Source organism: Amyelois transitella, chromosome Z, assembly GCF_032362555.1.
Source record: "Amyelois transitella isolate CPQ chromosome Z, ilAmyTran1.1, whole genome shotgun sequence".
NCBI classification, from domain to species: Eukaryota; Metazoa; Arthropoda; class Insecta; order Lepidoptera; family Pyralidae; genus Amyelois; species Amyelois transitella.
The window spans coordinates 6,997,998-7,024,159 of NC_083535.1; the positions used below are offsets into that span (position 1 = coordinate 6,997,998).

The 26,162-nt window shown below is 35.1% G+C and overlaps 1 protein-coding gene across 2 annotated transcripts; it reads left to right on the forward strand.

Moving 5' to 3' along the window:
• The first annotated feature begins 829 nt into the window (after positions 1–829).
• On the forward strand, positions 830–25,378 carry LOC106134069 (WW domain-containing adapter protein with coiled-coil homolog). 2 transcript variants are annotated; one of them, XM_013334025.2, is made up of 10 exons: positions 830–1,024; positions 1,133–1,166; positions 1,700–1,940; positions 3,422–3,736; positions 15,941–16,105; positions 16,536–16,693; positions 17,279–17,471; positions 19,070–19,215; positions 22,467–22,594; positions 23,235–25,378. In XM_013334025.2, the coding sequence occupies exons 1-10, from the start codon at positions 984–986 to the stop codon at positions 23,308–23,310; spliced, it is 1,497 nt and encodes a 498-aa protein (XP_013189479.1). In that variant the 5' UTR covers positions 830–983; the 3' UTR covers positions 23,311–25,378. The 2 variants fall into 2 exon arrangements, with proteins under 2 accessions (XP_013189479.1, XP_060809535.1); XM_060953552.1 differs by having other exon boundaries at positions 1,703–1,940.
• Positions 25,379–26,162: the final 784 nt, after the last annotated feature.

Here is a 26,162-nt window from a genome sequence, read left to right on the forward strand (position 1 = left end):
CGGACGGCACGCTGCACGGGCCTGTACAAGGTTCATCGTACAAGTGGCTCAATCATGGCTCTCAACTTAATTAATCGGGGCAATCTATGGCTTCTCAAGAGTCTTGGAGATTTTCTAGCATTATTGAATACGTGAGCTTTATATTATATCTGTTTAGCTTCACAACTGTATGCACAGCAGGGCTATAGCACGTGCGACGCCGTTTTTATCGCGCGATTATCTATCGCTCTTGCGCTTTATTTTATGTCGTGAAAAGATATAGCGATAGTTTTTCGTCATGTTAGCCCCGCAATGCAGGGATATTTAGACGATGGAAAGAAAAAAAACCATCCAACCGCCCTAAGACTTTATAATGGCGGTAAATAAAAAAACATTTTCTACTGATTTTTACTATTCTGGCGCTGTTTGCACTTATGTGGGCATAAGTGTCCGTGGAAATACTTGTGGAAAACACAAATAAAAAAAAATACATTTGCAAATAACTGCCATGTATCTTATCCGCCACTTGGTGGTGGCGGCCATCTTGGACTGATTTTCTTAAAACATAGCTAAGAATACTTATCCATTGAAGTAAAAACATCCAAAATCAAAATCGGTTTATTCGTTCCGTAGCTACAATTCGCAGACATAAAGAAAATATAATCTCATAAATTACCTCGTCATTTACGTCGGGGATTAAAATTATGAGTGGTCCAGCGTACTTATAGTATCACGTCAGTGGAGTTACTGAAACCATAGCCAATAATTATTTGTTTTCATTTTACCGTTTCTCGTTTGGGTTGTTTTGTTGGTCATTCATTCATCGATATACATTTTTTATCTCTTTCGTGTCTCTACTATTGACTCTTTCTTGAGTGTCTTGACTTGATTGTGACATGGCGTCCATCAAGTTAAATCACGGCCTCCTGTAAAACTGTATTAATGACAGTGGTTTCATTTTGCATTTTATTACTGAGGCCGCAATAAATCGTACATTTGCATTGATGGTAATGCATGCAAGGAAACCTCAGCGAATAAGCGATGGGTATGATATGATTTCAGATGCTTCGGCTTAGCAATCTGTAGATGGCGGTCGCCGATTGAGTTTTGCTGTAAATTAGGTGAAGGTATTAACCGTTTTATTTGTTTTCAGGTACTTTGAGAAGCACCAAGCCCATCCGTATCAGGTAAGTTTCACTAAAAAGTTACAGGGATGAAATTGGAACTATTTGTATTTTTCGTCAAATGTAGCCCATTCTTGCTTGAATTATGGACTTCTCTACGTAATAAGCAATCCCGACCATTCTTTTCCTGTTTAGGTTTCTACAAAGTCTGACGTTGATTCCAATTTCCTCGTATTTCATCGCTATATTTGCCCTAAAACTGCATTGGTTGATAATCTAATTACAAGGATCTGTTGGGATTTATTTCATTTTCACTTCTGGAACAATGAAAATAACATTAAAATACAAATAATACAGGCTAAAATATGAAAAAAAATATTTTCATTCTTACCTATTGTAGAATGTTTTTATGAACAGCTGCATATGCTATCTTTGTCACCCAACATTGTAAATTTGCCTTAAATCTCATTTATCATCATTTTATGAACATTATTCAAGTGATTTTTTATTACTATTCTATGAAGGTAATCAAAACTTATAGTTTACTGTATACATCTCCCTGGGTACATATTTAATAATATTATGAATTTTCTCAGAAGTATAATTCAAAAAGGACTGCAAGTGAGTATGTCTCTTCTGACAACCGGTACACACCGCTTCGATCCCCCAATGGCAATGTGTCCACACATGGCCATGGCACTCACACCAGTTATTCTGGCCATGGACATCATCACTACGCTCATGTGGCAGATGAAAGAGGATACTCAACATCCAGAAGTTCTTATTTACAAAAGGAGAGAGATAGAGACTATAAATCCTCTAGAAATAAGTACACAGGTAAGATTGTATTATTTTACATTATTTTTCAATTAGTTATTGTGACCTTGTCTACACCAGAACTAAATGTCTTGCCGCTGTGATGTGCCCACAATATAACTTTGTAAATGTAGTGGATCAAATCTCTGGATATATTGGGGTCATTAGGCAGTCAGCATTCTATAAATATTTTTCAATTATAATCATTGAATGTTTATTGTTTAAATTCTGCATTTAATAACCCTGGCTTTGATGCAGAGAGCTCTAAATCATGAGTATCCATATAATCAGAAGGAACCTTTTGTTAATATAGTAATTATACTTTCTGAATTATTCATTATAGATTTATATTCTGCATACCTATACATCATGTTTTACAAAGGTATAAAGAATATATTATTTTTTTTTATAAAATTTTGATTATAAACAGGGAAGGAGGCATAATTTTATGAATGTGTTTGTATACAATATCAGACAGTATTAAACTTGCCTTTTGTCTGTAAGAAACAGAGACAATACAAAAGTCAAGCTTCCTTCTTTTGAAGGATCCAATTGATTTTGATTCAGTTAAGTTTTATTTACATTATTCATTTTGGAATGTTATACATAAGATAAATTTTTCAAATGACACCCTGCAATGGCAGTTTGATTGGCTTGTTACAATAACAGTAATCTGTTATATGTCTAGTTGCTTTATGATAGGCAAATTTGCTTGCATTAAAATTGTCTATTTGAAGTGTTACCTGTGTAAAGTTTCATCCAAATCAATTCAAAGTAACTACTTACTTATTTGTGTGGTGTTAAACTTTCATACATTCAAACTTTTGCATTTATAATATAAAGTATGATAAGATATAATGTTTATCTTAGTTTAGTTAATATTAATTTTAAGTTGTTATAATCATAGGCTACAATTTAAAAACGTTTCCGCTCATAGTTTGTCTTGCGTGTATATTGAAGCTTATTTGTTATTCTGATGTTGATTTACTGGAAAAATTCATCCAAACCCTTTCATTATTTTTACATATAATAGTAACAAATAGACAGTCATGCATACTCACAAACTTTTTAATTTGTAATATTAGAATTAACTATCTTTACCATGTAAAAATGGTTTACTTTGTTGTTGACATTAATAATCTCATTTATAAATTTCAGAAAATAGTTTTCATAATGTTTATTCAGTATTTTGCACATGACTGTTTTCTAAAGCTTAAGAATCAAGTATTTAAATTGGATAAGCTAATTAACCTGTTACAAACTGCTTACTAGTATAACGTTTGAGCTGGTTATCATATAAAGATGAAAGAAAATATTATTTATTTAATGTTATGTATGATTTTTATATGCGATGTTTATATGCCATGCTGTTTTTCAATAACAATATTGGTAATCTGCCATTGCGAATGGTTATTATACATGCGAGTGTTTCATTTATATTATCATTAATCTTGGAATTAAAATTAACATATTATTATAACATTGTTTTATTAATATTTCAGATAGTGTCAGATCACCGAAGGAGAAACGTATCAAAGATAGTGAAAGAGAGAGAAGCAATCATGAGCGAAGTGACTCGGAGAAAAAGAATAGGACTAGTTCCATGAACATTAGTGTTAGTAGGAGTAGTAAATATGATAAAAGAAGTGCACCACCAACGACAGTGCCTTCTGGCAGTGAATGGTCCGAACATATTAGTTCATCTGGAAAAAGATACTATTATAACTGTATCAGTGAAGTGTCACAGTGGGAAAAACCTAGGGAATGGGACTCGCGGCGGACTTCATCCAAAGATTCAACATATTCTTCAAGAAACAGTAAGTACATGCTTTAAAACTACTTATATCGCGAGGAACTAAATGACATTCTGGATTTTTGAAAATTGACATGTGTCTCTTACTTGTTGTCGTAAACAGAATTGAAACTTTAAAGCTTCATCTGATAAGCAATAAGGAAAGTGGAAGTGTGTATAAAAATCAAGTAGAATATGCAACAGTTGATAAGTCCTCAATGAATTACTGCGCCAAGAAATAGAAATGTATAAACACTATAACACCATGGGTTATTATTCATTTATATATTTATCTACATGTAATTCATATTTTACCAACACATAGACTCTATCAACATTGTGAAGTGAAATCAGTTAAATATTTAATGCAGCTTCTTATTTTGTTGTTTGTTTCGACTTAATGATTTTATCAATAACCATACCCCCCACTCTATCTTCTCATATCAGCGATTAGTCTGTATTGTTTCTACTGTAGTGTGACTCAGAAAAATCAAAAACAGTTTACATCTGAAAAAATATATAAAATTAATCCTCTTGACAAATATGTCTTGAATTTTTCACTTCTTTCACCCTTGTCCAAAAAAAGGAGTGACTTCCATGGGGTTCTCAATACATACTTTTAGTACTATTTTACTGTTTTTGCTGAAGATTATTTTTCTCCTGCTGCTGGCTTGGAATCAAAAGAGTCGTTCAGTTATTTTATGTACATTATTTTACAGATTTATGTTCGCCAAATCAAGTATTTATAGTCAATTATTTTGTTTATCTATTTAAGCTATTATAACTCGAGATGGCGATATGATTGCTGCAAATTTGCATGTACTACACCAACTACCAATGCGCCTTGTTATTTTAACCGTTCAAGGGCCATCCTTATCTCGTTACAAGCTGATGTCCGAGATCTCTTCACAGTATAGTGTCGTTTTAGTTTGGTTTTTGGTTTGCTTGGCTTACTAACAGTAGACTATCACTAATTAAGCATACAATTTCGATCTTCCCAAGTATTTTAGCCCCCTTCGATGCTATGGTACCATTGACCGTCGCACGATAGTACAGCTTTCAGACCCTAAGATAATATTTCCGAAATCGTTTAGTAAAGTTTTGACTCACACCTTAGATTTGCTACTGATGTTGTTGATTTCAGATCTGAATTAATGGATTTGTCAAATGACTTTGTCGTGCCTTCACCGGTGACTATTATAAAATACTCGATTTTTAAATTGGTCAATTAGGTTTATGATGGATGGAGGACGTTTTAGCTTCGAAGAAGAGCTCGCTTGACTACTTAGACTCTAATAGGTAATTTTTAAATCTGCGCCATAAGTTATAATACATAAAATCGGAATATATTTTCAATCAATATGTTTGCAATGCAGACTAAACTGTATCACAAATGTGGTATTATGGTATCAGGTCTAAGCCTGGTGTTTTAGTACGTAGGTCAAGGAAGTCGCCGTTAAATTCACAGTAGGTAGCTAACATTTTGTTCATACATCACAAGATTCATCATAAATATTTTGAATATTTTGTTTCACTATCGTAGATTTATTTAATCTGTCGTTAATTGTTTTTTAAATAAATAGGAAATAGATTTCTGGAACCATGGGCGTGGAACGGGATGCTGGTTACTATATATAACTTTACAAGTACCATTAACAATAAGAATGCGTACATATCCGGTAAATATCATTAAATATAATACTACTTACACTAAAAGTATATAAAATAATTCAAATCTATTAAAAAGAACACCTCAGACTCCTTTGCATTCCTGTCATCCCTAATAAAATTATAAATACATAGTAACTCTGTCCCGTTTGTAACTTTCACGCCTAAACCTCTGATGAAATTTGGTATAGAGATAGAGTTGATCCTGAGGAAACTTATAGGCTTATATTATTGCGAATTAAAGGGGAGAATTGATAAGTAGTTTCTGAGATATTTAATTTTGTAAAAGTTTTAAGTATTGCCGAAATTAGCAATGACGGGGCGATTTGCTACTTGTAGTTTTGAAATGTTTGTCGTAGATCAATCACTGATGCCGTGTGGTTCCCGGCACCAATACAAAAAAGAATAGGCACACTCCATCTCTTTCCCATGGATGTCGTAAAAGGCGACTAAGGGATAGGCTTACAAACTTGAGATTCTTTCTTTGGCAATGGGCTTGCAACCTGTCACTATTTGAATCTCAATTCTATCACTAAGCCAAATAGCTGAACGTGGCCATTCAGTCTTTTCAAGACTGTTGGCTCTGTCTACCCCGCAAGGGATATAGACGTGACCATACGTATGTATGTATGTATGCTAGTAGATAAAGAGAACGATATGCCCTGCTTGTACTTTCCACTCTTACAGCAATATTAAACTTCGCTCTAGTTAGTCTCTCGTTACTGTAGGTCTTGGTCAATGGAATAAATCAACCTCAGAATCTTTCTCCATCGATTCTGGTTTGAAGTAGATATTGTACTACCCTGTCGAACCTAGATAGCGATTTAAATTGGTCAGACCATCATCGTGTGGGTGACTTGGTCTCGTGGTATGTTTATTTCGGTATTGTCAACCCTATAATATTATATACCCTAAATAGGATAGTACTAGAGGCCGCCCGCGACTTCGTCCGCATGGAAACCCTATCAATCCCGCGGGAACTCTGGGATAAAAAGTAGCCTATGTGTTATTCTGGGTCTTCAGCTACCTACATACCAAATTTCATGGTAATCGGTTCAGTAGTTTTTGCGTGAAAGAGTAACAAACATCCATACATCCATACAAACTTTCGCCTTTATAATAGTAGTAGGATAATCATTGTATTGCATTGTAGTCATAATTCACACTCTTAATTCCATTTTAATACCTAATTTCATTCATGACCGTGCGTCATCGTCTGGTACGGAGCATCCAGAACTACATTTCAAACGAATTTACTGTGTCTCTAGAAGTCAAGGTTAGAGCCCTTAAAAAATAAAGGTATTCGGGAATAATGTACATATAATAAACAGAACGTGCCTTAAACCTTAATCCCCTGTTTTACCAGATGTTCTGGAGAGGAGTCGTCTCATCATCTTTGGCCATGGCTAGTCTGTCTTCCTTCTAGTCAGCCTTAGGTAGGTAGTTAGGTGTAACTTTCCTTCCTTCCTTTCAATTTCACACTATCCATCTGCTATAAACATTGATCATAGATATACTAACTCTTTCATTCGCTCCACTATACTGCTCTTATTGAAAATATTACAATCTGATCTTCATCTGACACCAATCTTGTGTTGTGGTGCTCAACCGTTTATCGAGCAGAAATTAAAAACTTGGTCCAATTAACTCGTAAATAAATGGTTATTAATTAGAAGTTTTGCTCGATCCTGTAGGCACAAAAACATCGTCCGAAACATCTACATTGATATCAGTCAGGTCGGTCGGTGTTCACCAAGGCTCGGTCCTCATTTCTCAGTCCAATTTAGGTGTGATATTTATTTGAGGTATCTAAAGACATCAAAGAAACTCGTGATAAGTCCCTACGCTAGTCTATAGAGATACACTGGAGCCACATACGAACGCGTGGTAGTAGTCAATTGCGAACGATGGTCTCAAGCTAAATGTAGCTTAGACTAGTTTTATAGCTTGTAATACAGATTCCTTATCTGTACGCATAGGTGAAGATGTTTTTTAGTATACTACTTATACTTCTTTTCTGGTACTTCTCGGAGAGTTCGGGATTCGGGAGGAATTCGGGAGTTCGGAGACACCGATTGTGATGTCATACAGTCCCAAAACAGCGTCTCTGATAAAGTGACGTTGGGTGACGGGTATCATATGTGGTCCTGGAATGCCGGTAATGCTGAAAGGGAGGTCTACAAATCCATGATTAGGTCTGTCTTGTTGTACGACAGTGAAGTTTAGCCCATGCTAGAGCGGCAAAAGCTGGGTCTGCGTGTAATGTGTGTAGCGGTGGATGTCTGAAGTTTCGCAGAGAGACAGTGTTCTCTCTTGCATTCGATAGTGGTTTTTTATTATTTTTGTCAAATAGCAGTGCCTGCTTCAATGCGATAATGCACACCCTGTCAATTGCCTTCAATCAAAATTTCTGCCATATGCGTTTAGTACCATAGTTATTGAGAATCTGCGCAATTGCATAAATTAAATGATAAAAAGTTACGTCAAGGAGTGTTGATCAACTTATTTTTACTTAATTTTAGTAATGCTAATGTTTAAAGAATGATGGATGAAACTATTAATTGTAAAAACTTATTACTTCAGGAACTTAATAATTATCCGAAAGCTTATTAATAAACTCGATATAGAAATATGTCAATTCATACAAGTATATCGATCACCACGAAACATTTATATTTTGTTTTCACATTATATAGAATCTGTCTTATGCAGAATCTGTCACCAGTGCCAGCAAATCTACTCGCCAATAAATAGAACATAAAACAAAATAACCTTGTTTGTATACCTCCAGCAACAATTTATTTTTTCAAAGATACCCATTACACAAGCTGTGTTTCCTCTTTGGATGGGTATGGATATCCTTCGTACCAGGGACAATCCGGATCATACCATCACGTAAACGGCGTCCTATTTCACTAACGCAGCTTTTCGCTTCCGGGCACCACGGGTCAGCTGATGACTCTCGACGGAGATGTTGTCCATTGACAGAATAGTTGTCCTGCCACCGTAGCGTGACACACCCGACGCCGTTATTATCTCGCAAAAAACTATCACTGTCCTGTTTCTGTTTCTTATTAAAAAGCGAAACGACGATAGTTATTCGCGCGATAAAAAGCCGTCGCGTGTGCCATGCTGTGGGTGCTAAAGGTTGTCTTAAGTTCAACTCTAAGCTAACTTTTAAAGATTCCAATTATTTGCAGTTACTGTTGGACTTTTGGAGAAATAACCTAAGTTTGCATAATTATGGCAATGACATCTTAATTTTTTAGGCATTAATAATATCCTACTCGTAGCTGTTTTTGATATACCTTAGCTAAATCTACTCTGACATTTTTAAGGGAATTTTCACCGCTCGAATCTCCACGCTTTCAAACACTCAAATACAAAATTTCAAATTCAAAATTTTTTTTTTTCATTATTATAGGACACTTCATATCATTAATACATTAAATAAAACAGTAAAAAAAAAATTGTCTGTACATTAAGTAAATTTTAAAAAAGTAATTTATAGTTATATAAAAACTAGCTGTCCCGGCAAACGTTGTTTTGCCATATAAATATTTTTAAAGTAATTTCTATGTTTAGGGTGGACGACCCTTAACACTTAGGGGTATGAAAAATAGATGTTAGCCGATTCTCAGACCTACTGAATATGCATGCAAAATTTGGTTAAAATCGGTAAAGCCGTTTCGGAGGAGTACGGAGACAAACATTGTGACACGAGAATTTTATATATAAGATAGTAAGCGAGCATGAATTTGAACAGTCTGTCTGTTTGTATGTTTGTTTGTACCGCTAATCTCCGGAACTACTGAACGGATTTGAATTACACTTTTTTTGTTGTATACTCTTATGCCTGGCCAACATATAAGGTGATTTATTTTGAAATCTGGTACAGCTGATATCGAACTATAACAACTCAACTACAGGAAATTTCGAAATGACGTCTTAACAAAGTGTTCAATCTGATGAGCATTTTCTGTTGGCGTATAAAAATCGAAGATCTGGAACACCTGATGCAGAATCATGATATACCAGCTAAATCAACCGAATTATGGAAAAGACGTCTTAACAAAAGTTGTTCAACTTGATAAGCATTTTCTGTAAGCATATAAAAATTGAAGATCTGGAACGAAATTTGAGTAAATTCGTTAACCTTCGTATTTTCAATAACACGCAATCGGAGTTGCGGGTGTCAACTTGTCACTTAATAATGGTCATATATTTTGGTTTCACAACATTTGCAACCAATATAACAACTATTTTATCTATTCTTATAAGTAAGAAACTTGGAATTAGGCTATTAATTGTTAAATTTTAACGGTGTAATAATTTATGTTCTTGGAAGTAAGAAGGATAATTAGTTTTATTAAATGACCTTGACAAATTAGAAAAAAAATCTAATATTATCAAAACGATTCAAAAAACTTCATGGGTGTTTTTATAAGCTAGATAGATAGATAAATTTAAGTTTTATTTATTATAACGGTTAATTAGAGTTTAATCTTTTAAATTTACCAATAAAACCTAGCCGCATCTGAGGTCAAATAATACACGGTGCAGCGCTTTCGGTATCTTATTGATTTTGATGCAGTTATCAGTTATCTCTGCTATTTACAGAATTCATTATCGAACGGTTATGTATATCTAGGTCATAACATTTTAACTAAATAAAGAAAGAAAACTTTATATTTTCATATAGGTGGTGTGGGCGCAGAAAGCAATTTAAAATTTAGTCATCCATAACTGACAAACGTTAGCGTAACATACACCGAAACCAAAAAGTCATGGGTTCAAATTCTTTGTCATTGATGTGGTTTTGTATTAACTCTTTATCTGCTTAGTTGCTTTAGTTTATTTTTTAACATAATTTTTAATTTATTCCGAATTAATCCAACGTTTGTTGAAATTCCTACTCGAGGAAGACCGAAGTTCTTCAATAATTTATTTATTTGGAAATAAGGTCGTTTCGCATTTCTCTTCTCTCTTGCAGATCGCTTTTCTAATAGAAATTGCTTTTGATGGTTAATATTAAAGAGATCTTTATGAAATATTTGTCAAAAAATCATGCATGCACAATAACATACATAATATGCCATACAATATCTAATATAGGACTATTTTTAGGCCTATTAGTATATTTTAATCGACTTCAAAAAAGGAGGAGGTTCTCAGTTCGGCCGTATTTGTTTTTATTTAAGTTACTGAATGAAAAATTATTTTTTCGTTCAAAAGAGTAAAGTCCCATAGAAATTATGTTAAGGTCTGGTCATAAATGTGGAAGGTAATCTAGGGAATCAAATAGAATAAGCTCTGTTTTTTATGTATATCTCCGGTATTTATAATCTGATTTGTAAAATTATTTTTGCATTCAAAAGAGAAGAGTGTTTGATTGGTCCCATAGAAATTTGGTTAAGGTCTAGCCATAAATATAAAAGATATTCGACTATTAAGCACTAATCACATAAATGTGCTCACACTATAAAACAATATAAGAAGTCTTAAAAAAATATTATAATAATCAAACATATAATAACGAAACAATTGAAAAGATTTTTAGTACGTACTTACTAATATGGCGTACCTAGGCGATTAGTGACCTGGTGCCTAACCTACCTACAGGAATTTTTGGTGTCGATGCCCGAAAATACAAATAATACCAATACAATATATGTATATACTACATTTGTTTGTCAATTACTAATAGATTGCACTCAATATACAAGTCGAATGTACACGAAACAACTTCCATCTTCCGCAGCCTTCGCAGGTAAACCTTATCCGTATTAGATCGATCATTGTTACACATCCAGTTGCCTAAATGTGCAGGTTTCCTCACAATGTTTTCCCTCACTGTAAGATCATCGGTTAGTATAATATAAAAGTGTTTGTCTACTAAAAGTATTTATAATACATCAATATCGCAAAGTTCTGTAGGTAGTAACTTTATTCTTGTATTATTGTAAATTTAGTTGTTCAATTTTCATTTATTACTTTTGTTTTATTACTTATATATTTTTTATTGTTTTAAAATATTCTACTAATTCTACTATTGTTTCTAATGGTAATTCTAAATGGAGCGATGCGATGAAATAAAAAAGCCTCAGGTTAATAGTAACATTATATGGAAATATATTGTAATATATAATTATACGTCAGAACTTCTTGGTTTCTTGTATGGAGATTACTGGCACTGGTGCTATCTCTGTCTCTCTTACTCTCATACGAAGGATCTAAAAATGAATTTATTAATCCTGGCAGTTTTAATAAGGATAATGAGAAACTCTTATCAAAATATTGCATTGTCATCGGTCCTTGATACGTGTACAAAGTTCCAAGTTGATCAGACGTTTAGAAACCAGTGAAAAAAAAAAGCTCAAAGATTCCGTTACATACATACATACTTACATACATACATACAACCCAAGCTAATAAAAGCGTAGTAAAAATAGGACCTCTCCATCTCTTTCCCATGGATGCTGCAAGAGGCGAAAAAGGGTTTTGCTTTTATATTTGAAATTCCTCTTTTAGGCGATGAGCTAGCAACCTATCTCAATAGGGATGTGGACTATTTTTGGGATAGTGTTTAAAACCAATGCATAAGTACCAAATATAACCCAAACTATTTATTATTATTTTTTTATTATAAGTTATAGGTACCTTTAAAATTATTTATTTAAAATTTCGCGCCAAAACGCGGATACCTGTCAAACGCCCGTTGTGACGTCACGTGTTGCAACTTGTCGAAGTTGTATGTAATGAATAGTTATTTCGTAGTTATGTGATGAAAATATGGATTATATATTTTATAAATGTTGTAAACGGTACCGCAGTGTGAAAGTACAACTATACAACACCTGAAAAAAACCACCTAAACACCTTTTTTTTCACGTTCCCCGTACAAAAAAGATGCGGTAAATGTGGCTTCAATTAGCCCGTCGGGATCCGGCACTTGTATTTACACAGAGTAAAATGTATTTCTGTGAGGATCATTTTGATGTAAGTTTAACTGTGCACAATTTTGCATCTCGACGAAGTTGAACATATCCCACAGCATCGTCTCCGTATGACTGCCTTGAGGAACTAAAAAAAATGAAACAATTTGTTAAAAAGATGCAAAATAACATCAAAATCATATTATTTTATTTTTCCCTTATAATTTACCTTTTCGAGTTTAAAAATACCTGCTATTATAATGTATCTTGAGTATATTACTTACATGGATGTCTTTACATTTCTAAATTCAGCAGAGCAGAAGTTACTATTCGTTACGAAGAAATTAGCCACCGCAAAACAATCAATTCTTGTCAAATTTCAACTATCTGCTTTAATATCCACTTTCCATTATGGGAAAACCTTTAAAAATTTATTCAAAAAGATAATCAAGCAAATAACGAAGAAGTTACACGGAAATCACAGTAATAATATTATCCAAATATCAACAAACACCATAGTACTTGACATCAAAAATGCTTGTTTGGCAACACGTCACGCATTTGGATTGGTGTTCATTGTCACGTAACTTGAGGGTGAAATATTTTATCACATTTTATTTAATAATCCCTTGTTTATTGAGAAAAATATTTCGTTTTTTATTATTTTAACTATAGAAACTACCTTTTCGTGGTAAAATTTTATACTAATTTGAGTACCACATCCACGTGGACCACATCTGAATTATATAATTAAGCCAAGCAGCTGGGCGTGGCCTTTCTGTCTTTTGGTGACTATTGGCTGTGTCTACCCCGCAAGGGATGTAGACGTAATAAAAGGTTATGTTATATAATTCAATTTAAAAACAAAAACCCGGTTGTTTTAATATACATTTATTCAGGAAAGATTTAACATTCTTATTTTCATTGATTTTTTTAATAAATTACGCTGGGTTATATATTTTTCAAATCCTTATGTTAATATATTTTTTCTTATTTCACACAATATCATGTAACTGCCGCCATTTGGTATTATTACTTAAGAACACTTGGGCTAGCAGGACGACCTAACGATACCTCAATTGTAACTAGAAATTCGTTATATACTCTTTATTCGAACGAAAAACATAACTAATCATTGTTCCATGCAACAGTTCTATCCCATTGTTTTGGTCCATACTCCATGTTCTCTTTTATTAGGACTACTTCTTCAACAAGATTGGTCACAGTCAAGGTGACATTGCAGCATGAGTGTCAGGGTCTAATTAGTTTGAATGTTAAGTGATGCTCTTATCTATACATATAATAAATTTGTGGAAGGGTCAATTCTGTACCTTGAAAATATTGAAAAAATAAATAGCAGGGGGTGTTACTGGATCGACATCAAACCTAAATATGTGATTAAATAAATTTTTGTCTGTCTGTATGTTCACGCATCACGTGAAAACTAACGGTTCGATTTCGATGAAACTTGGAATAATTATACCTTATTATCCTAGGCATAAAATGGAATACTTTTTATCCTGGAAAAATACGTACAAAAAAGAATTTTAATTTTTCAGTTTAAGCGATCTTCTCTTACTAAAACATCGAAACATGCATCCAATAGATATTAATAAGATGTCATAGTAAGAGTTACTCAAAATGGAGAAATAAACCATCCACGCGAAGACCGACATCCGCGCGGACGGAGTCGTGGGCGGAAGCTAGTGGTGAATAAAAATCTGAAATCTGCACATTCATGCAACTGGATGTGTAACCATGGTCCAACAAGTGTTATAATCAGTTTTAAGGTTTTTTTATTTACAGTGGCATCGAATAATTTCTTGGGAACTGTCAATATTGTTAGACGAATATTTAAAGGACAGATAAAAGGTAGAAAATAGGCATCCTGAAATTAAACAACGAAGTTGTAAATAAACTTAACTGAGATTGAAAGAAAGTATTAACATTGTCATAAAAATATAATAAGTGCGACATTTTTAGAGTTCATAATAATGATTTATTATGTGACGTGCATAAGAAATATTGATTGTTTATAGTTTTTTTCATTGGCTTTTATTTTTCTTATAATAGCGATAAAGTGAAAAAGGGTTAGAATAAAAATCTTAAATATTAAATTCTCGTGTCACAATGTTCGTTACCGTACTCCTCCGAAACGGCTTGACCGATTCTCATGAAATTTTGTGAGCATATTGAGTAGGTCTGAGAATCAGCCACCACCTTTTTTCATACCCCTTAGTGATAAGGGTAGTCCACCCTAACCTAACCTAACATTTTATTTTAACTAGAAATTACTTTAAATAAATTTAAATGGTAAAACAACGTTTGCCGGGACAGTTAATCGTTAAATAAAAATACATACATACATACATATAATCACATCTATATCCCTTGCGGGGTAGACAGAGCCAACAGTCTTGTAAAGACTAATAGGCCACGTTCAGCTGTTTGGCTTTAAGATGGAATTGAGATTCAAATAGTGACAGGTTGCTAGCCCATCGCCTAAAAGAAGAATCCCAAGTTTATAAGCCTACCCCTTAGTCGCCTTTTACGACATCCATGGGAAAGAGATGGAGTGGTCCTATTCTTTTTTCTATTCGTGCCGGGAACCACACGGCAACTATTAAATAAAAATCATACAATATTGAATCTAAACAGAGGTACAAATTATAAAAAATGTGTCGTAAATAAAAAAGTTGCGGTCACAGCTTTTGCCTGGTAGCGACTCAAATTCAAAATCAATACATATTTTATTCAGGTCTCTCGTGACCAGGGGGCTGGTCTTTCAAAATATAAGCATTGCTATTCATTCAACGTGGTATTGCTGCCAGCCTTCTGAGAACTATACCTTGGGAATCATATCTGAAAGAAAGAAAGAAAAAATAATAAAAATGTTAATTTGGTACATAATAATATATCAAGAACAGAAACCTTAATCAATAACAAATTTGTACCAAAATGGCCCCCCCTCAGCATTTGTCGTGGTATATACCACAAAGCTGGTCTTCCGTGGGCACCAACGTGGAAAATAAAATAATAAAATAAAAATAACATAAATTAAAATTTGGCTGCTCTCTCGGTACACTATTGCTCGTTCGTTTTACAATAAGAAAATATCACATAAAAATTAAAAATTAAGAAATTGAATTGAAATCTGCCGGGACATGCATTTTTGTAGATAAGTGTTAATTTTATATTAAGGTGTATTTATAGGTTTATTTATTTTATTATTAGAATTATTTATATTAACTTTCTTTTGTTTGCGCGATTTAGATTCTTCACCGCTATTAGCTGAGCGCGTCAATTCTTCTTCACTATGATTGACAGATGTATGTGACATTAGTGAACTATTCAAAAGTTTCAGAAAAAAGTCTTCGCAGGCATTTTTTCACTTCAGTTTACATTACAATAAATTAAATTTTAGTTATATGTAACATATTAATAATTATATTATATATATTTGTTGGAAAGCTACAAGCTAATAGCCAAAGCACTTAACCCGCTTGGGGCTAGTGTCCCTTTTAAAGAACAGTACAGAACAGAACGTTCTTCAAAATGGACACAATCTCTCTAAAGAACAGAATCGAAACTCTGTCAAAATCACTTAATTATGTTTTCTGATTTAGATCGTGATAAGAGATCAAGCTCCAGGTCGGGGAGAAGAGAGGTGGACAAGACGAGTAAAAGAACGAATAACACATCAGAGAGGTATTGGAATAACAGTAGCAGAGAAGACGAGCCTCACGACCGAACAAGACCAAAACATCCAGCCCCAACACACGAAGGCAAGGGTACGTCCTAATTATATAAGTGTAACTATTTTTATTACAGGGTCATGATAGAATGTTTATAAATTTCACAACGCAGTAGCAAAGAACATTTATTTGCCTGATTAAGCAAACTAATATAATGTTACTCATTGGTACATACATGGCTGCTTTGGAATTCAAACCCGGTACCTCTTTCTTATCAGTTTTATTCCTTAACAGTTCGCCCGTAGTCAACAACTTATTTCGACAGTAGCTGTGGCATTTATTTTATATTAAATTTTATTTGATTTCGCCTTCCACCGCAGTTAAAATTATAGTTTTTTTTTTTCAATATACGCTGAGTTTGAACGATCGATTTAATAAGTTATTATACAAAATTATAATAAATTTATACAACACAAATTACCCCACAATAAGCATGTCCTGTTAAACTATGAATTGTGTGTTACAGATGGACAATCATTACAAGACATGGACATCTCTCCCGATCGGAGTACGCCGTTGTCGGAAAACTCGTACGGTGGGCGCGAGAACAACGCGGCCGCGCGGAACAACGCTGAGACCAACGCCGTGCCACCCGTTGTTGTACTCGACAACTCCAACCAGCCGGTAACAGTTTGAACAAGTGGTCGCATGCGCAGAAATAGGATCCCCTGTACAAACCAAAAACATTATTATGGGGGTAAAATAACTTTGCAAGCGACCATCTTACGTATTCTTACTTGCATTCGTAATTGTATTGCTTCAAGGTAAAAACATAGATGTATCAAGACTTTGTGAAAATATGTTCTATGTTTCTTAAATAGCGTTTATCAAGACTTGCGCCGTGCCCGTACCCGACGTTCTCGATAATTGTAACATATTTTGCGCATCATATACCAAAGATGTGTATCTACAAATTTGCATTTAGTCCAATTGCTTACTTCACGATAGGTAAATTGGTTCACGGTTCACGGTTGGTTCTTAAATATTCTTTTCATTCCAGAAAGAATAGGATTTTTGTTGTTAGTGAGACATCACGCGCTCAATAGAATAATGCCACAGGGTGTTACATTGTGGATAATGGGTAATTACATACATACGGTACAGCTGGGTGTCTACTCGGTTACAGTTCACTTTTTAATAAAGTTTTGCCCAATTTTTGCCATTTTGATCTAAAATATAATGAGGTTTTTCAATTCACATATCTTGCAGAGTGGATCTCTTCTGGCCGCGGCTCTACCCCGCATCGTGGCGCCACCGCCGGTGACGGCGAACAACGGGGGCGCATCTCCCGGCAGCGGGGGGACCCCTCACCGCGATGCCGGCCCCCCTACCCCAACCCACTCCGAGAATACCGACCCCCACGCACCACCATTACATCTTGATCAAGCATTACCTAGAAAGAGTGAGTTTTTAGCAGACTTACTATAGTGTTTTAAATATCTAGATTTAAAGGTCGGATCCTCCTTGCAATGCCGGGCAACCTCAAGAATACCGATCTCCACACGCCACCATTGCATCTCCATCAAGCTCTACCTAGGAAGAGGAAATTTACAAATATATAAATATCAAAAGCTTAACAAATATCTCAACACCGAAAATACCGATCAGGTGCCACCATTGTATTTGATAAAGTGTTCTCTAGAAATAGAAAGTCACCACCAACGTAAGTCTAGCAAATATCTTCAAGGTATGAAGTGCTAAGCCACATCCCGACGCCACAAATATAAATTTATGGCGAATAAAATAGTCTGATGACATTTGAGATTAGTCTTTACTATGAAATGCTTTTTAACAATCAAAACAATCTGGATTTGTAGATAAATAACTCGATGGGCATCCCACTTCATTGCCATTGACGATAAATTTACATTATCTTTTGTGAGACATCCCTCTCATTTCAATAATATTGCTAGACCTACAAAGGTCAAAGATTCCTAAATGATAAAACACATACAATTACTAATCTATATATATGTATGCGAAATTTCAAGAAGATTGATTTTAAATTCACTCCGCGCATTTAGCGCCATCTACGTAAGAGTGTACAGGTTTTTCACTAATCCCGTGGGAACGATAGTTGTTTTCAGAATGAAAGGTACCTTATGTCCTTCTCCATACTCTGAACTATATGCGAAATTTCAAGAAGATTGTTTGTGTAGATATCGCGTGAAAAGAAAACAAACAAACAAATTTACATTCGCATTTTATTAATATGTATATTATTTATAGTTTAACTCATCCTTGTCTAACGCCTTTCTCAATCTTAAACCACTCAGTGTGCGCTCCGTTTATCCTAACACAAGCACTCGAATCCTCATTATAAGGATTTCAGTGCTCGTATTAAGAGACTGCTCACCCCATGCATAGAAAGTGCTGACCACAATTCATTCCTCTCAACTCTGTCACAGGCCTTTTCCAGATCTACGAATGAGCAATAGACTTTTTGACTCTTGGCCAAAAACTTTTCGGCTATACATCGCAATGAAAAGATCTGATCAGTACATTCCATTCCCTTTCGAAATCCCGCTTGAACATCCCATATTTTGTCATCCGTTTCATTCCTGACTATTAATCAATACCTTAGCATACAATTTGCCGACGACGCTAAGCAGGTTTATACCACGATATTTTTTGCAGTCCAGCTGTTACCCTTTTCCTTTGTAAAGTGGCACGATAACAGCCTTACACCAATCCAACACAAATTGAAAAGGCAGTACAACTGACTAGCTACTACGCCTTTTCCTGATTTTAGCATCTCGACCGACACTATCATACCCAGCAGCCTTACCCGCTTTCATACTCTTAAGTGCTTCCACAATTTCGAACATTTCAATTTCGCCTTCCATCTCATTCTCTTTTTCTTCGCTAAAGCTATATATATTAGAAAGAGAGAGAAATGTGTTATATTTGAGACAAAATTACTCACTTATACAGTTATAACCAATACCTTTAAAATACATTTGTATTGGTTTTCACAGTAAATAAATAAAATAATTTCAGTGGAATGCCTTGGGAGCTATTCGTCGGTAGTGGGCGGAGCGCTGCCGCACGCGCCGCCGATGTTAACGCCATCTCTCGTCAACTACGTGCGCAGTGATCTCACCACGCACGTCACCGGCTGGCCAGCCGATATCCTGGAGAAACAGGTACATTTGCGCTGCCAACTGCTTAATTTTGATGGTATTTTACTATTCTAGATCTTAAAAAATATTAAATGTGTCATATATCGATGAATTTTTGAGAAAATTGAGAAATCTGAAAGGCCTCGTTCAGCTATATGGCTTCATGATAGAATTGAGATTCAAATAATGACAGCTTGCTAGCCTATCGCCTACAACAGGAATCCCAAGTTTATAAGCCTATCCACCAGTCGCCTTTTATGAAATCCAAGGGTATCTATGCTAAAGTAAATTCTTTTGTAAATTTTAGATTTTTGTATTCGTCTTTTTGAGTCAAGTCGTAAATTACGAAAATAATAATGGATAATTATTGTTAATTTGACCTGTTAAAACTACACATAAAAGAGAAAACAAAATAATTTATAGGGTTTTCGTATATAAAACGCCTGCTGTCAGTGTAAATAATGTCAAGTGGTTTGTTTTTAAAGACCGACAATTACTTTGGCAAAGGTTTAAAACTCGATAAGTTCATACAGATGGTTTTATTGTCGTTTCGTTCTTGTAGAATGAGCCAGATTTTAAAACAATAAATTTTATATGTTACCGACCTCAAATAATAAAATCAAAAAATATGGGTGTCTTTATTATGGTGTTTCATAATATAAAATTATAAACGAAATATGTTAGATATTTGAAATATTGTTAATTTTGCGAAAACACAGCTTTAAGGTAAAAAATTCCATACATGTCATACATACATATACATACATTAAAATGTCAAAATAAGAGGGCAATTTGCAGGGTTAGCACCTTATTGTCATTGAACTAGTCACATAGATTCATTCAGGTCTTCCACTTTTATAAGTTACATCGACATTGTTCGACGGCGCAGAATAGTACAACCGACCGCCGAATCTGGCCGAATGAAAACATTAGTGAAATAACGAACTTATTGCTACTACATAGGATTTTAAATCCCAAAACAACAGGAGTCGTGTATCTCGCTCATTAAAGTTGTACAATATTACACTTGAGGGCAAAGAAAACTATCATGTAAATATTGTATTCATGTAAACGGCCTCTGTGGCTCAGCGGTAGTACGCTTGTCTGTGACACCGGAGGTCCCGGGTTCGAATCCCGGTCAGGGCATGATGAGAAAAGAACTTTTTCTGATTGTCCTGGGTCTTGGATGTTTATCTATATAAGTATTTATTATAAAATATAGTATCGTTGAGTTAGTATCTCGTAACACAAGTGTCGAACTTACTTCGAGGCTAACTCAATCAGTGTAATTTGTCCCGTATATATTTGTCCCGTATATATTTATCTAATGTTTATTTTAATTTGAAGTTTATATTAAATTAAAAATACATTCCTTAGTATTATTCCAGTGGAACTATTCCTGTCATATCATCATCGCTTATGTTAAGAAGAAAATGATGATGATGATGAATCTGAATCTTCAGTGTTGATGACGAATTGGTCGAAACGTTCGTCAATAGCGTCCTCAAGTGTCATAAATTCGTCCTCACATTTAATAGCATGATCGACTGACTACACGTCGCCAAGGTTCCTCATCAATCGAAGCAAATTTTTCAATCAATAGCCGCGTTATTTCGGTAATATTCATTGCAACATTATGTTTGCTCACATGATTCTTTACGTGCGCCCAAATATTTTCTATGGGATTGAAATCGGGATGATATGGTGGCAACCTTAACACTGTGTGGCCATGTTCCTCCATTATCTTATCTATACAGTACTTAATGTAGTTATTCTTGTGTCTTTTATCTGGTTTTTTAAATCTGGGATTATAATCTATATTCTTACTGGTGACTTATCCTTATATCCTTATTATATCCTTGCATATCTGCTTTTCTTGAGTTACAATTAGGTGGTTTTTTTCAGGGTATTATGGTATGCTGCGTTGTCTATCACGAAAACGGACTGTGGCGGTATATTAGGAATCAGCTGATTTTTTACCCACTTTTCATAATTTTCCGTATTCATCTCGTTATGGTAGTCACCGGTCGACTGTGATAATTTATATATTAACTAGAGGCCGCCCGCGACTTCGTCCGCATGGAAACCCTATCAATCCCGCGGGAACTCTGGGATAAAAAGTAGCCTATGTGTTATTCTGGGTCTTCAGCTACCTACATACCAAATTTCATGGTAATCGGTTCAGTAGTTTTTGCGTGAAAGAGTAACAAACATCCATACATCCATACAAACTTTCGCCTTTATAATAGTAGTAGGATAATCCTCCAGGGATGAAGCCATTTGAAACACCAGCGTGGACGATTATAAGCCTTTGTCCTTTAGAAACGGGTTTTTTAAGCCTTTTCCGCTTTTATCGGACCATGTACTTTCTTTGGTATGCGAAGTATGGACATATGTTTCACCGCCATAAACAATATTTCTTCCCTCATCTTTGTATTTTTGTATTTTTCTTAAATATCCAATTCTTAACAAACGTACTTCTTCTTTTTCTGCAAGAACTTTTCTGATTGTCTCAGTTTTTTTTAATCTAAAACCAAGCTCTCTTATAATTTTTCTCAGCGTTTCGCGTCCGCAACTTAATTTAATACATGTAGTAAAGCTTTTACAGTAGGCACTTGTTTTTCCACCGTATGAAAGTCATATATTTTTCGACGTATGGCCTGATAATCGAAATCGTCTAATTTTGCACGATATACCAATTCACGGCGACCCTTTTTAGGGGTTCTGAAACTACGACCACTCGTTGATGGTTGCGATGTAGCACAATCTTTTTCCTTTATTCAACTGTTTTGCGAGATATACCTGTAGCAACTGCAGTACGTTCCATGACTGTTTGAAAATGGTTTGCGCTAAATACCTGGTTTTTAGCACGCTGGGGTTCATTTCGCATGAACTGATGCACATTATATTACTATTTCCCTGCTTTGACCCCTCAAATGTTTTCCTCTTTTAAGTAAAGGCATTGTAAAGTGTTTAGAATCTTTGCACTCAAGTGTACGTTAGAGCTACGAACGCGTTCACTCCGTAAGCCAGACAAATACCGACTACCGCGACGCCGCGACGGCGTGGCGCTCCTGCGAACACCAGACATGGCGCGTACGCAATTAGCCAATAGCGAACGGTTTTGATCCCGCGTTCAAATGGCGCACTATGATTGGCGCAGATATTTTCGCGCCATGACAAAAATTGATTTCTGCGCAGGTACATCGGTGTAACTTATTAAAGTGCTAGTACTGTAGTACCTACCAAGTTTATAAATAAGTGTGTGTTGTCAGGCTAACAAGTTTACGGAGGAGGCGTACCAGCTGGGCTGCCTGCAGTGCACGCGGGTTTCGGCTGAGCTCAAATGTTCCCGCTCGCTGGTGCGCCACACAGAAATACAGGCCACGCTACAGGAGCAAAAGTACGTATATACGTAATGAAATACAATTTTTGACTCTCGAACCGAAACCATTAGGTTCGTGGTTCCACCTTCAATTAAAAAATGTTTGTTGCTTCTTGTCATATATTTGTGAGGATTTATATAAATGGACGAGTGTTTTACAGTCATTAACTATTATTGATCTTCCAATTAAAATAAAAATGCCGAGACTCACAATATGCTTTTTGTCTTTTTGTAACAAGTAGAAAATTCCCACCCAAAATGGTTCCTAATGTAAAAGGGGTTTTGACCGATCCATTTGAATGCAGCATATTAGTTATTTCCAGTGTTGAATCAGTCTACCCCATAAGGGATGTGATTCTTTACGCTTTATACAGGACTTGGGCACATTGCGATAAAAAATTGTATAGCGAGTAAAGTGTTTACGTTCACGTCATCATCATTATCATCTTGGGAACACATTCATGTGCATCAGTTAGCAATCAAACTTAAGTACGTAACTATATGGAAGGTATGCGATCAGGTGAACCACGCTAATATCCTTGTCTCTTTATGATTGTTGCATATTGGATACATTAACTAAATCAACGACCATTGCTCTTTTAGAAAATCCATTTTTAAAGTTGTAAACATATATAAATTAAAGAAATGTTGTCTATAGAATAATGTACCTGCGGCAGCAAATCTCGCGGCTAGAGGAGCTGAAGTCGCAGAACTCTTTCATGTCGGAGGACTAGGAGTCGTGGTGGGGCGTGTCTCGCACGTCTCAACACGCCGCCGCCGGACAACGCCGCATTTCCCACCCCTAGCCGGGACATTTCACCCATCAATGCTAAATATTGTTCATTCCGTTCTTTTTCTGTGTAACTTAGATCGAATGGTTACTTATTGTGTTGTGTGATTTGATGTTAAATTTTAAGATTCATTCTTGTGAGATTCGCCAGAATTTGAATTACATGTATTTCTATATATTTCCAATAATTACAACATTGATTTCAATTATCGTTTATGGTAGGTAGATTAGTCGATAGGAGCGTCGCGACTGAGACAGTGGCACATGTGAAGCAATGTTCTCTTTCGTATGTGTTAATTAATGTAGCATGTTCCAAAAGTGTATTATAACTTCAATAATAACTTAAGTTGCATCTTTAATTAGAAAACTCATGGATCAAGAAAGTTTTCTATTCGTATTCTGCATGCAGTCAGTTTCTTATTGTGTAAGTACACTATTCATCGGTCAGTTCTAAGGGTAACTGTGTTTTGTAATGTGTTTATTGTAAAGTTTAAATTATTTAAATAATAATTTCTTAGAAAATTATTTTTTCTGTTTGTTTTTATATTAGCCATTACAAATAGCCTATTACTGCAGCACTAATTGTAAAATATTAATAAAAAATTACTTGACGAAATGAAGAAATACTACTGTTGACTTAATGTTTCCTATTTAATATGATTGACGGATTTATTTCATAAATACTGCTGCTGCAGGTACTAACTCTGCCCCACAAAAATGTTGCGGGCGCAGAGTAAGTGCTGCTATATTATTTACTGTTATCATATTTAATTTGATTGACGGATTTATATTTCTTATATTTCTGTTGATTCAGTGACTAACTCTGCCCCACATAAATGTGGCGGGCGCAGGTTAGTGCTGCCATATTATTTACTGCTATCTATTCAATTTCATTGACGGATTTATATTTCACTAGCGACCCGCCCCGGCTTCGCACGGGTGCAAAATTATAAATGTTATTATACATAAAAACCTTCCTCTTGAATCACTACCTGTTACAAAAAACCGCATCAAAATCTGTTGCGTAATTTTAAAGATTTAAGCATACAGACAAACAGACTATAATAGCGACTTTGTTTTATACTATGTAGTGATATATTCCTGATGTTTCGGTGACTAAATCTGCCCCGCGTAAAATATTGCGGACGCAGAGTTAATGTTGCTCTCTCGTCGTGCTATGTTATATTTACGCGTGGTTACGTTTCGTACCTGTAAAGCGTGCCTGCACGTGCACTCGCAGTTTCAATGTAAACGGGGCCTTATATCTTAGAGTTCGTAACCGCGTTTGACTCGACCGAAAATTTCTCAGCGCGCCTGCATTAAATAAATTACTTTGATTCTGATTATATTATAAAAAGATTTTATTGAATTACCAAGTCTTTAATTGAATTTCTTGAAGTAGGTACCATAAATAGCAATATTAAATTAGGCCTTCTGCCCGATGTGAAAAAGTGACACAAATGATAAATGAACCCAACGCATTTCACGAGTTGGTTATAGAATCATGATTTAGGTTAACTAAATCCGGTTTTAGGAATTCTTTGTTTTTTTTTTATATAGGGCTAATATAATTTAATAGAATACATTATATACATTTCAACACCAACCTAACAGAAGTAAGTACTGTGATATTCATTCACTTTCACACTTAAATAATAGCAAATTATGTTGTATGTGTAGATCTGTGTGGAGATAATTGTAATTATTTAGTTGCACGATGTTTATAAATCACGTAATTTATATTATTTACGGCGGGACGCAGACAAAGCTTGGCGCCCTTAGCTGTTGGCGCCGCTTGTCGACCCGCCCGCCCTTACTCTAGTGTAGCGTAATACCATAATAAGAGAGTATAAGGTTAATCGCGACTTGTTCGTCGCCTCCACACAGGCCTCGCCCTATTTAATATTTCCTTTCCATGTTCTTCATAACAATCGTATTTTTATTTTTTTTGTCATTGTTCGACGTATGAAAATTTAAACCAGTTTAAATAAATAAAATCAGTTTCAATCAAATTATTCGTCTCATTTGTATCCTTTTGAGTTATAAAATTTAAAAATTCTAAGGTAATTTCTTATCGAAACAAAAGCCATTTCAAGAAGTGATAATATTTTTACCCTTTAATGTTTATCAAAATTGATAACATTACTTTCGTGTTCATCATTCCTACATCACTATCTTTCGGAATATTAGTTTTAGTCGCGTCAATGAATACCTACATAAAAAGGGCTTTTGTCGGAAGTCCTCACGAACAGCTCCGATTTTTATGAGGTTTTTTTTTTTAAAATTTTGTTTTTTTATTTTATTTAAAATCAGAAATAAATCAAGAGGGGGAAATAATTATTTATATTGTTTAAACAATATATGTACTTTTTGTGTGAGATTTTTTTTACGAAAGATGCAATTACAATTATGTATAAAAAATATTTATTATGTAAATTATAATGTTACTATTAGTATAATAATAATCCCCTTGGGTCACCTTCCCAGTGCAATCAATCTCCGCAGGGCAGCTTGTGGCGAGCTATTGGGGAGTAGCGACCCCACGGACCTGAATGCTCCCAGGGGAGGCCCCTGTTCCTCGCCTCCGATCTTCCTTCGCCAAGGTCGGAGTGGAAACCGATAAAGGACCAGGACCCCTACCTCTGGCTTGCCTTAACCGGCCGGTCAGAGTGGAGTCGCGAGAGCTATACGCTCGAAGGATGGAAGTGTAAAATGTCATAACGCCGGGGGTGCCTGACTGGATCACCACGATTTCACGCCCCGCAGTCTCACCTCTCGACATCCTTAGCCACCCAC